The 12,889-nt window shown below is 46.3% G+C and overlaps 2 protein-coding genes across 2 annotated transcripts; both read right to left on the reverse strand.

The window, feature by feature from the left end:
• Positions 1 to 1,280: 1,280 nt before the first annotated feature.
• Positions 1,281 to 4,223, reverse strand: F4822DRAFT_425157 (uncharacterized protein; the record flags this gene model as incomplete). The annotated part of the gene is made up of 11 exons (XM_051460288.1): positions 1,281 to 1,877; positions 1,932 to 2,131; positions 2,186 to 2,243; positions 2,296 to 2,455; positions 2,505 to 2,572; positions 2,631 to 3,025; positions 3,076 to 3,088; positions 3,185 to 3,313; positions 3,373 to 3,892; positions 3,952 to 4,035; positions 4,090 to 4,223. 11 exons carry the CDS (start codon positions 4,221 to 4,223, stop codon positions 1,281 to 1,283), a joined length of 2,358 nt encoding a protein of 785 aa, XP_051317713.1.
• Positions 4,224 to 6,578: 2,355 nt separating this feature from the next.
• F4822DRAFT_436091 (uncharacterized protein) lies at positions 6,579 to 8,627 on the reverse strand (the record flags this gene model as incomplete). The annotated part of the gene is made up of 1 exon (XM_051462271.1): positions 6,579 to 8,627. The coding sequence occupies one exon, from the start codon at positions 8,625 to 8,627 to the stop codon at positions 6,579 to 6,581; it is 2,049 nt and encodes a 682-aa protein (XP_051317714.1).
• Positions 8,628 to 12,889: the final 4,262 nt, after the last annotated feature.

The following is a 12,889-nucleotide window of genomic DNA, read 5'->3' on the forward strand; positions in this document are numbered from 1 at the left end:
TGGTCTGCAAAGCCATAACGGAGATATGTCCTTCCCCTTTAGAGAGAAGATAACGTCATGTACGCCCTACCTCGAATAGGGTTATGAATTCATGTAAGGGGGGCGAAGGAATGGATAGATAAAGGATGTCAAGGGACATCAGGCCCAACGCAGTCGGCCCGGGCTTTTATCTGGTTCAAGTGAATTAGATATAACACCAGTTGGAAGTTCCACTGGTTGATTCCCAGGTTCGTCAAGTGGCGCCGGGAGATTGGGACATAGCCAGGATGAACGGTTCACTCGATTGCTCCGACGAATTGCAAGGGGTCGTGACTATAACGCCAAGCTTTTAGGTGAAGCACGATGGCTCGATCCTAATCTCGGCTTTCTGGCTTGCCTAATTCCCCTTTTACCCCCTAAATAACGAGAGCGCGCGATGAGAATGGTTTGGTAGTGGAGAGCTGATATCAACAAAATAAAGCCCCTTTCTACCCCATATTAGTTTACAGTTACGCTTGGCAACTTACGATAGTTGTGACGTGTGGAAGCTGATAACGTAGTATTTGATGTGATATTTATGCTAAGGGAATCCCGTAGTGAAGTGGCCTTCAGAATTGCAGAAACGATGAGTGTCATGAGGTTATCATATGTATGCCTTTTGCTAGCAAGGGCAAAGTAAGCTAAAAACTGATTATCATAAAACTAGGGCATGTTGTGAACGGGCTTGATATTAGAGTACCTATATTACGGTTTCTCGCAAGCTTGACATGTTTACGACAAACGGAGCGAATTATGACGTGATCTAATACTCTACAAATTTATCTTCTCAAGCAGGCTCACCCCCATCGATCGAATCCAGAACTATTTGAACAACGTAAGAATGGATTTAAGGTTTGATATTTATTCATAGAAGGGCAGGTAACATATATAAGTTCCGAGTATAACTGTAAATCAAACAATTTTCTTCCCAATACTCCGTCCCTTTTACATCCAATATCATAACGTCGTAGATTCCCCTAGATTACCTAGATTGGACAAGCTGGAAGAAAGTGAAAATTTTTAAAATACATAAGTACATAGTAGGTAGAAAGACAGATGAAGGATAAGTGAAACAATTATAATGCACACTTTGAAACCCTGTGTTATATCATTATATATTCGTGAAGTGATAAGTGGGTGTGTTGAAAACCACGACTAAATGCTTGTGGCCGTGGTCGGCCTGAGAGTGGTGAGATTCATACAATTGAATGACAAAAGCCGCCGTGACATTTGTTACGAAGCGAAGGAAATTTCGGTTATTCTCACCGCTGGGGTAGATAACTCGGTATGTCGTATGTGTCATACATAACGCCCGTGGCATCGGTGTCCGTCCCGGGCCATTGGCTTCTTGCGCCATCGACGAGAATCTGTAAGTTACTGTCGAAGCCGTCGTTGAGGGTGGCAGATGTTGGGTATTCGGGGTAATATCCGGTGCTCTGGTGTTGTTGGTATGGATTTATTCCCGTTTGTGTTGACGGCTGGTGGGATGCTTGGGCTAGCATATCGAGACCGGAGCTTGTATATAATTGTTGAGTGTAGTTTGGCGGGTGAGAGGGCTGTTGTGGTGATGGTGGAGGAGGCAGTGTCAGTGGAGGGGGAACTGATTGTTGATATTGTGCCCCGTACGGGGTTTGCGATAACGGTGGTAGGCACACTGGTTGGGCGTAGCCGGGCGGTGATTGTTGTAACGGCGCGAGTCGGTGTGGCTCAGTAACCTTGCTGACTACTGCTTGTCGTTGCTCATCTGCAAAAGCTGTCGGAGGTGTGGTACGTAGTCGAGTAGGGTTAAGAGCTTCGGATTGAAGACTCGTGGTAGTCCGGGGATGCATGACAGTGAGGGCGTAAGGTTGAGGTTCTTTCTATACACGAAGTTAACCTTGACATCATAGTTATTCATTTGGCAGCAGGCTTACCCCATCAGTCATTGTACCGCCTTGGAATGTCCTTCGCTCAGGATTCGAGTCCGCATACCATTTCTCTAGGCCGTTACACCAAGTTTCAGCCAGAGGCCACGCCTTCTGGCATTCCCTTAGTACGGATACGATGCGAGTATACATGGCGCGACCTTCAGCTTTTATGTCTTCGAGATTTTGCCCTACGTGATGGACATCCACTAAGTAAGCTTGGTCAGCATGTTCGACGACTTTCTAAAACGAAGAACTCTTACGTTGAGGAAATTTGCATAAATATGAAGCCAATAATCCACAACCGTATATAATGAACCCCTAGAAACATTTAGTAATTACTTCGACTATAATGTTTGTTAGCTTTGCTTACAGCCATCTGAGAACCAACTCTTTTCCCTTCAACGCCATCTTCGTAATGGGCCTCAATTTGCGAGTACAACTTTCTAACGTTGAAGAACAATTCTCTAGCCATGCCTTTATAAAAGGTTACCTCGGGGTTCGAAGGGTTCCCATCAGCATGCCGAATCATGCTAATACCTAACTTAGCAAAATTCGATCGAACTAAGGGGGGTCGCATACTCTTCCATATACTCTTTACGGAGAATAATATGACAAAGTCGAACACAACCAGTCAAGCCGAGATACGCCTACGAGTTGAGTATTAGCGACATCCTAAGCGATTTGAGAGGAAACAATTATTCTTACGAGATCTTCGCCATAGTGTCTATAACCACCAAGCAGGATCTTACCAAACGTATGGTCACTCGGAAGATTCTGTTCGAAGTCCATAAGCCTCCGGTTCAATTTCGCGTATTCACTACAGCCATCATTAGGCCGACCAGATTTCCTATTAAAAAGGAGTCGTCGAGCGATGATTCCCCATAGATTATGCGCTTGCATCAACGACGCAAATAGAGATCTTGGCCTGAGTATCGTGAGACCCGGATCTTGAATAGCTGGAGGGGTTCCATCGAGGGCAGCGCGGCGCTCAGGAATCTTGCCATTCTCGAATTCTGTTTCATCGCTAGGGAGAAGAGCGGTTATGTCGCCGGGTGCCAGTGATAGGGGTTTATAGGGACCTGAATGAAGGTTATCTTGGCCTAGTAATCAGTTAGGGGTAGAGGAAATCATAATTCTTAGCTCAACGTACTGTGGAGCATCCACTAGATTTCGAAGTCAGTAGAGCGATATTTAGTTATAGTCGTAGAATACGTGAAGATGTAGAGGTAGTGTAACATATCTCGAAATGCCTGGCTTACAAATGTACGTCGAGCGGACTCGGCTCGTAACCGGTGCTCTATGGGCGAATTGCATGTAATAGGACCATAGGCTTCTTCCCGATGAAGTCGCATAAGCGCAGCCATCCTAAAAGCAATGCCTGCGCTGATCTTTTTTTGCAAATGAGAAGACTGGACCTATCAACTCCTTGATCAGAGTATCATCTTACATAGCTTGTGTTTGATTTCCCACTTCCTTGCTCCGCAATACTCAACAGGTAAAACGCCTGGCACCTCTCGAGGGTGGGCTGTTGGTAAAGCTCGTGGGTGGCAAGGCATTGCGCCTTATGCATGAACTCAGTCGCCGCTTTGAGTCCACTACCGTAGTCTTCCGCCAAAGCCTTGCTGAACCTAGCTGAGATTGCGAGAATACTCAATAGGAGGAATGCACTCACGGACGATGGATTTTCCTGTACCATCTTAGGAAAATACTTTTTAGGGATGAACCCTAGTTGGAAGAAGTTATTCGTGAAGGCATTGATGCCGTCCACTACAACTTCGATGCTTGGGAGCAGATCCCATTCGTTTTCTAGCTTTGGGGGGTTGTAGTCGGCGAGAACATCGCGTACAAAACCTGGCGAGGAAGACTCTTTCTTGACTTTGATGTCGCTTTTAAGTCTCTTGTCGGCTCTCTGGCGTGGGTGTCGAAACGAGCGATCATGATCTAAGGCACCACGTGCTGGGAATACGCTGAAGTAGAGTAAGCCATGGAAATGCTAATGATAATTGGCATCAAAGATAAAATGTACCATTCTTCGGGCACATTCGCTTCTAGGCATGACTTGCAAGGAGCTGCCTTTTCATGAATACATTTGCTACGCATTCGTCGGCATCTAAGAAGTCGATTAGAGCTAAACACCACGGTGACCTCTATATTACCACTATACCTTCGGCAAGCAATAGGAGCACGCCGTTTAATAGGTGGTATACTCGGATCCGGGTTAACGGTAACGGTGGATAAAGCTGATGCTGGTGGAGACGAAGAAGCGGGTTTAGTCTCGGGATCCGGCACCGTAGCCATTACGGGAACGGGTTCGGATCGTGTTCGAAGTCACACAGCTAATCCCCAAAATTGGGTATTGTGTCTCCTGTCGTGTCACTACTTGGGTAACAACTAGCTGTATCCACCCCCATATGGAAGAGAATCTTGGGTGTAGCCAGCAGCTAGTATCCGGGGAAGTTATCCGATACTATGGAGATAAATGTCGCAAGTCGTAAGAACGCTACGGTGGTATTTGAGGTTCACATCGGTGTTGTATCAAGTAAACTTGGGGGATATACGTAAGGTAACACGAGAATATTAAATAAAAATAGGAGAGAATAAAAAAAGGTTCGAGTAACAACGAAGATAGTTATGTTAGAGAAATAGCCTTATGATACCCTATTATTTTAATGCAGGCCAAGCGATCTCCCTCCCTGGAGGAGGGCGAATTGTTCGCAGGCATCTTTCTCTTTCCTGATACCACCTCATCGCCCACCCTAGACCTAGCTCAGCTTAGCCTTGGCCGTTTAGAGATACTTAAGCGAGCCGCGGGAAGACCAGCGTTGTAACGCGGTGAGTCGATCCCATGTACGGAAAGGAAGGGTTGAATCGAGGGAAGGATTCGAGGAGAGATGATCCGGTGATGTAATAGGAGGAAAGATGAAAAGTTGAAATCACCAATCAATGTAAAAAGTACTTGAGATATTAGACTTTCATGAGACATAAGATTATGCTCTGATTATACTGCACTACATAGTACTTACATACATACAAAGTTACAACTTGCATACCCGGCATGGGGTTGGGAGACGCGGGACAAGGATTCGGCCCGCTATTACAGATGTATGTATGTACATCGGAAGCTTGGAAGCATTCAGTGGGGGGAGGGGAGATTTGAAGGTTTCTGAAGAAGGATCGAAGCCTGCACTTTTTACTTTTGCAGTTATGTAGATCGATTCGATTTTTATGCAGACTCGGTGAAAGTCTGCAGCAAGTTAATATTATAACAATATTCCTAGGACTACACCAATCCAATCGTTAGGACACTACGCCACGCATACCTTACCACCAATGGGTATATGTACGCACAACCCGAAACAATAATGCCTGTCAAGCCTCTTCCTATCTGGGCGTTTCCCACTGCAACCTTGTTACTCCCCGATCACGACCGGTGTAGATGACTTGCTTTTTCTCTCGATGATCCCCCATCCAGCCACTCAACCCAGCAGCCCAGCCGGCAAGTTTTCTGCTGGAGGCAAGGGATAGTAGCTCTTGGCCCCATGGGGGCAATTCTATCTATCATTTCTGCGTCCTTGCCTGCCCAGTTTCTGCGAGGACAGGAAAGCAATCCGAAGACAACCGGCATGGAAAAATGCAAACTAACCCGGGGGCTATCAATGAGTTGTGGCCTGTTTAAATATCACATAAATCAATAACATAGGACTTTAAGTAGACAGGCAGATCACTCCCCTGGTTACCGAATCTAGGTTGACTCGGCCGGTGAAGGAATACACGGCTGCAATCGGACGGTTTATTCCGTGGTCATCAGATTTCCTATCGTCCCGCCCTGGCATCGGGTGGTTATGAAATTGCAATTACTAATTCGGCCTCCTCCGTGATGGTTTCTAGATGTGTAGATACCTAGTCTGAGTCAAAAGTTAACCAATGAGAGGTAGAAAGAAGTAAATATCTTTGGAATTAATTCCTGTACAATTACATACATCGAAGTAGATATTACATGGCAGTCAGGATTCGTAGCTTTTGACCCTCAGAACAGCACATTAAGTAACCTAACAACGAATATCTATCACAACAAACACGTATCACTAGTAGACACATTAGGGTAGAATATCTAACACGACAGCATTTCAGTGCAACATCATATTGCTAACCATCCTATTATATGTATGATTCGACCTTCTCTTCACTTCTCTTCGGGTCTCCGTAGCCGTAGACGCATCCTCGTAGACTTATGATAAGACTGTCTGCTGTCTCAAGCGCCACAAATCCCTTTTGGGGTGAGGGCTTGCAGCACACCCATAGAGCACCCATGGCCCCAACCCGACCCTAAGTACCCCGGAGAGGGAAATCCTCTCAGTTCCGACACACTTTCTACTTGTCCCTGTCGAGGGACAACTGGTAAAACGGCAAACAACAAACTCCTGAAAAAACGCCGGCCCGCTAAATGCTCCAATGCCAATATCACACGACCCATGCCACCTCGGGTCGCTCACTCGCAACTGGTTCTCTAATGACTAGCTATTATACACAATGTTGCTCTAAGGGCCAGCGTAGCGAAGTATGTACGCGCGGAAACGATATGACTTCTAATGAAACTTTTGTGCGTGAAATTCGAAGGGGGTTATTAGGTTGATGTCATAATAATTGTAAAAGTTAATCAGACGCTTCTTTGGTAGAAGCATCGGGAATTGCGAGGGAAAGCCTTTCGCTTTTCTCGTTTGCCGTTTCTATGGCAGTAGATTCTGTTTCAGTTGCGGTCTGGCCGTCAGGATTAATAACTGCCTTCTCTGACTGCGTGCCAACTTGCTGGGGCTCATCCCGCTTCAGGGTTGACTCAGATTCGCCGGATTCATTAGCAGGGCCCTTAGCCTCGTCTTCTTTTTGAACATCGGCTGGAGCCCCGTTGGCATCCTGACTATTCCGGACAGATCTTTCGCTAATGCTGACGGAATGACCATGGCCATGGCTACTTATTGGAACAACTCCGCCACCTATGCGGCTCCAAAACATTTGGTCTCGCAACCGAACGCTCTCTTCCCAGGCAGCTCGCTCGGATTCAGCATCCTCGGCACGCCAATGCCCATCTTTTACTAGACGTAGAAATCCGAGGAAGTCGCAGGTCGATCTCACGCGATCGAGGCAGTACTTGCAAAGGGGATATCGCTGGGCAGAGTCCGACTCGCTCGTTCGGAAGCGATGGTTGCGTAGATGTGGCGTATCCTTACGTGCCTCACCGCAAAGTGAACAAGGATAGAACTGAGGTTTACTAATTGCCTGGAAAGGAGAAGTTGTTGGGACCGGGTCCACAACAAGAGTTCCTTCCATCATTGCGTTCAGCACAGATCGGCGGGCTAACCATGACAAACCCGGTGCAATATCAAGGCGGAGCGTAGGTTCGATATCCTCAGCTAGCACCCTCTTGTAAAATTTGGTGTCTTTCAAAGGCGGCAATGGGGCGGATGAAGCAGTAGACCCTGAGCTAAGTACTGAAGCTGGTGTGTTCGGCGTTTGCGGAGAAACGTTCGGGCTGTGAGTTGCAAGGGTAGAAAGAGAAGCTGTCGACGAATTCGATGGAGCTGAAGCATGTCCAGAACCAGTAAAGCTAAGAAGAGGGTTTAGTCCACTATACGACCCTGACGAAGCTCGGCTATTGGACACTTTCTTCGACGTCTGGATGAGTGACACGAAGTCGTCGTAGGCGGAAAGATCGGTTCGTAGTACAGGATGGATAAGATGACCTAGATTGGTGGGATACGTAGGAGGAAACGACTCCACGGGGCCGGAATGTGATATGCCTTCGGAGATTTGGGTATCGTCATCTCTTGAATCAAATTTGCTAAACCCTGGAGATGAAGGAGCGGTACCACTATGATCGTCGCGTTCAGCTGTTATTTGTTCCATGACTATCTTTAACTCAGCCAGTTGTTCTTGTTGAGACTTCAAGAGACTTTCGGTATCAGCCAATTGAGCCTTTAATTGTTCATTTTTCCGGTGAAGTGCCTCCTGATCCCTTTTTGCATCCTCTTTGGCTGTGATAACCATCTTGTTTGCCTCTTCAAATAGCGAAACTGTCAATGTCTCCAGTTCCTGTTCTATTTTCTTCTTGTCCTTTTCAACTTCAGCACGCAATTTCTTTTCTTCGACAATCCGGTTCAAAAGTTTACTCTTCTCGGCCTCAACACTTTTGCGCTTGACCCAGACATCGCCGGATAGAGTTTCTTGTTGACGTGCTACTTGTTCCTCAAGTTCCCGTACTCGTTCTCGAGAAGCTTCTAAATCCTGCCTTGTCGCCGAAAGTGTGTCGTCAAGACTCGTCTGATGGTTGATCGCGTTGATGAGCTTCGTGCTAAGCGCGGCTACTTCCTGGTCTAAGTCGGGGTGAAGGTTGTCGCCGTTCGCAGGGCTTACTACGCGTATTCGAGGGTCGGGGATTGTACTATGATCTTGGTCTTCCATTAAAGAATTTTGTGACGGCATCCTCTTAGGTTGCGGGGCGTTGAGAGAATCGGTTTTGGGTGGAACCATCATCTCGGTAGCTATGTTCGACGAGGACTGTGACTTTACCGGCGACCTTGACCGGGAAATAGCGGACGGTGACATGCTGGAGAGGGATCGGAGATGGCCTAAGGTACGCTGCGGACCGGGACTTGGGCTCCGGTGCTGCGACCAAGCAGCGACGTGGATGAAGCTGACCCAACCCATGTTAGTACATATTAACCTGGAATGGAGATACCGGATATTGTATAATTTCGGTTCTAATTGAGTATAATAGAATACAAAGGTCTAAACCAATTGCTACAGGTATAAATCGCGGGTGTTGTGGTATAAAGCGGCCTAGAAAATAGACTGCACTTACGAATCCAGCTTGACGGCTGGCGGACCAAGAGGTCCAAAAGATGTTGCAACCCGCTCTCGTATTTTGTATGGAATGGGCAGATATTACAAAGAGGTAATATAATTAATGATTTAAAAGATTAATAAAATGATTTTCGAAAGGTGGAAGGGCTGTTCATCGAGCCGATATCACGCTATCGTTGGTGTTATGGTGAGACCTATGTCGTAGAACCTAAGACCAGCTGACCATCGGCAATAGAAGGGTAGATATGGGCGTATTATTGGCGTGAGGGCACACAGGCCAAAAACTAGGATGGTTGAATCAGCACGTCGATTGTCTATTAGACGGAGCTGACTATGAGCCAGTCAGTCGTTTTGTTGTAGTTCCTGAGTCAGGACAATAGAAAGAAAAGATGAATGTCTTTCTCGGTAGGCTCGGCGAAGAGAGAGAGCAATGTAGGGCCAAAGAGGAATTAGAGATTAGGTACGTAGAGCGCAGATAGAGGTGCTGCAAGAGTGGGAAGGATTGCAGGTAGTATGTAATCAATGACAGGCCTAGGCGCTCGCTCGAAGCACCCGACCGACCTATCCATGTAGGCTTGACAAGGGTAACACCAGCCTAAAGCAAGACTAAGTGGCGGCTGTATTGTCTAGGGACATCGAAGTAACAGTACTTGTGTGAAGTAAATTGTACAATACCTTTTTTGAGTGGTCTAGAGACTGTGATCGCGAGGTACCTAGGTAAGTAAGGTATTATTCCCGTCTATTCTTTGTATGCCAATGGAATGAAGTCGAGAATGTCCGAACAGTTTTAGGAAGAGAAATTTGAATTGATTTTGCCGACCGATTGAGCAGCAACAGAATAGCTAGACAAAGACGAAGGTGAAAAGAATTGCGAGTTGTAGCGAGATAGGTAGGGGGAAGCAACTAGGACCAGACTAGATTGTTCAATGTTTTTGGTTGGGTGATGATGATTTAGTGGTGTTAGGGATGAAGAGGGATGGTACGAGACAAAAACGTGGTGAAAAAAAGGATAAATAATTGATAATAAGGTAATTTAATTAAATGAGTGCGTTGAATTAGGTAGTAAGGAAGGTGATGAGGTAGGTTAGATGGTAGGCTGTAGCTGCGACCCGTCACACACCTTCGCTCTAAAATGATGTTTATTTTGTCTAGCCTTTAGTAAGGCCTTGGAGGATGTTGCTCTCAAAAGGAAGCTGCAAATTAAATCTCCTGGAAAGTTAAGTCGTTGAGGAGAGAGCAACCCGTAGACCTGGAAAGCTTGACCAGGGTCGGGGGGGGTCTGAAATCAACAAACGGAATAACCTATCGGAATCGTCAGTGCACATGTGCAGTATTCAGCGCAGTATTCCAATGCAAGTTCTTAACTTAAAAAGGGATCCATGAATGAATATTGGGATATTTAATCCACTATGCACATGGTATAAGTTATATGGGAATCCTGCATTACACTATTCTTCATGGACGGGAACAATCGGTCCATGTCGTCATTGTTCTTCCACAAGCAAATAAGATCCATGTTCTTGTTGGCGTCTACTATGTATTTGCGACGGGGCATTGGATCAGGCCGACCATTACTAGGTTTATGAATGTACTTGTTGTGATGTACTTTTTCGACCCTACTAAATCTACTAAATACATCATTGTAATGTCCTAACTTGAACGCCCTAAAATTGACGATGGAAACCTTGTTTCGTGCCATCGTCGTCATCATCGTCCTAACCGTTATTAGCCCGTTTTTCTTCCAAGGTTTCGTCTTGTCGTATTCTTTCCCTCCCCCATAATCTCACAACCAAAAAAGGTAGCTACCAGCAAACGTTGAACCACACAGTTAAGATGTCATTTCCATTCACTGTCTTATCCCTTCAATTTGTTAGCAATTTCGTCTTTGATCAACAATTAATACACAGTATGCTGTGCCTTGGCGATCCTTAAAATTCTTTTCTTTCAGTCTTGACTGACTCAGCGAGCTCCGAGGCTAAAGAGGAAACATCCCCTGACCCATCAAAGAAAAAAAAGGTCTGTCTCCTCGGCCTCATCCTAAAAAGTATAGGTTGTGAGTGAGATTCTGTTCCCGCCCGAGTGGATCACTTCCAGGTCCGTCCAAAAGGTCTAAAATGTTAGCCAACTAATCGCCCCCCGCAGTAAGCTTAGGATGTCTTTTCTGCTTGACGAATGCAGTTGGACCTCGGAATTTGTGAGATCTCTGGGATTCTAGGATTTCTAGGATTGGCCATCGAGCTATCGTATCGACCCCTGTCATTTGTGTCAAGAAGCGCTTACAGATTCGCTCTCATCTGATGCTCTTTACTTCGTGTTCCCACTCTCAACTCCGTTCGCCTTCTAAAGTCGGCCGTCAATCAAACAAGGGTAAGAGACTACAATACGACCGCAATTCAAATGAGGGGAACAAAATCCCTTTGATACGACAATATGGCGAGGTCAAGGTCCTCCATATTCCCCTTATCAGCTCTATTCTCCTCTTTTTATTTACGTGTTGCAGTAAGCTCTAGCAACCGATCTTCAGGAGGTTTGACAAACTACAGAGACAATCAAGTATCGGTACTTTGCAAAACTTTTGCGGTACATCCTTCGCAAAGTCATCCGGGGGACCAGGGGTCTCCAATAGCGCTCCCACCCATCCTTCAGGTGAGGAGAGAGCCGAGCGAGCCCTTGAAGCCCTTTGAGCATCGAAGCTAAGAGAAGAGGCGAGAGGCTCGACCGAAACGCATGATTCTAGCCCGGTCATGATGCGTCTCCATCCCGCCTGATCTCCGGGTCCGTCTGCATTTTTCCCTTATTTTCGCCTGAAGTACGAATCATGATCGTTTTCATTTTTCGTCAAAAGAAACAGTTCTAAATACATTGAATTACTTTTATTTGAACACACTATTCAACTGCGCCCCCAAATACAACAAGGAACGAGGCCCTAAATGACTATAAATATTATGGCCCCTTTTCGATTTGTCTCCCGTCCAATCATCCGCGCAGCAAGACGAGATGTTAGGTAGTAGTCCGCTGCACGCAATCAATTTTCTGTAATTCAGGCACCATGATGGGAATGGCAGAGCGGCAGCCTGCAGTCTCACTGTGTGAACCAGCAGTATCAATGCTACGTCAGCAACAGTAAAAGCGTCAGCAAAAGCACAACAACAATAATTATAGCACCATCTGTCCGTGCCGTCTGCAAGTGACAAGTAAAACCTAGCCCGCCCGGACAAATAGTAGCCTCCAACCACGATGCGGGCATTGAAGGCATTGAGCGGATAGCATCCCCGCGCCCCATGTGCTCGTGCCCGAAGCGTTTCAACAGGCTTATAACCTATTTCTAGACGCAAGCACAAGCTTGGCGATATTCATCTACAACCTGAGACCTACATCTCATATCACAACAGATTTGGCAACCAACTATTTTCTTCTCCGTCACCAAACAACGCCTCTCATCGATATTCTTCTCTTTGCTTCTCTGCAAGTTTGAGACAGGAAGTCATACAAGTAACTAAAATCTCAGTAGCACACCGAAATGCCACTACCCCATCGCCTGCCCTAGTGCCATACAACGCATTGGTTTCGCATACCGCATACCAGCCAGGCCACATCACCTACCGCGCTTCTTAGGTTTTTTTACACGTGGGCGCTGGGTTAGTTCTGTTCCTGCGTCCGCTGGCAAACCTAATCTAGTCCAATATTCCAGTAGCCCAGAACGGGCAGGCAGACTAAACCGTACTATACTAGAGACCGGTTATTTGTTAGCATTAGGTTTTTTCTCTCGTTTTTCAGCCCTTTCATCATGGCCACGTTTCCCGGGACGCGAGATAGTACCTAAACTACTCTACCCATGGCGCTTGTGTATACGTATTTCCATGGGATTTGCGGTGCGCCGAATCAAGCGTCCGGGAACCTTTCTACCCAACATCCAGATTCAATAGGTAGCGAACCATGAAATTACATCCTACCTAGGTGGTTTTGATCTCCTACCATTAGTCACGTTTCCCACCTCTGGTAGTCCAGGTCACAAGCCCATTCATTCTCCTCAAAGTGTCACGCCTTATGACGGTTTCCACAAATTTCGAAATGTATACGCATTCCCCGCAGTTATACCCCCTCAC

This window comes from Hypoxylon trugodes (assembly GCF_022578975.1).
Source record: "Hypoxylon trugodes strain CBS 135444 unplaced genomic scaffold F4822scaffold_2, whole genome shotgun sequence".
Taxonomy (NCBI): Eukaryota; Fungi; Ascomycota; class Sordariomycetes; order Xylariales; family Hypoxylaceae; genus Hypoxylon; species Hypoxylon trugodes.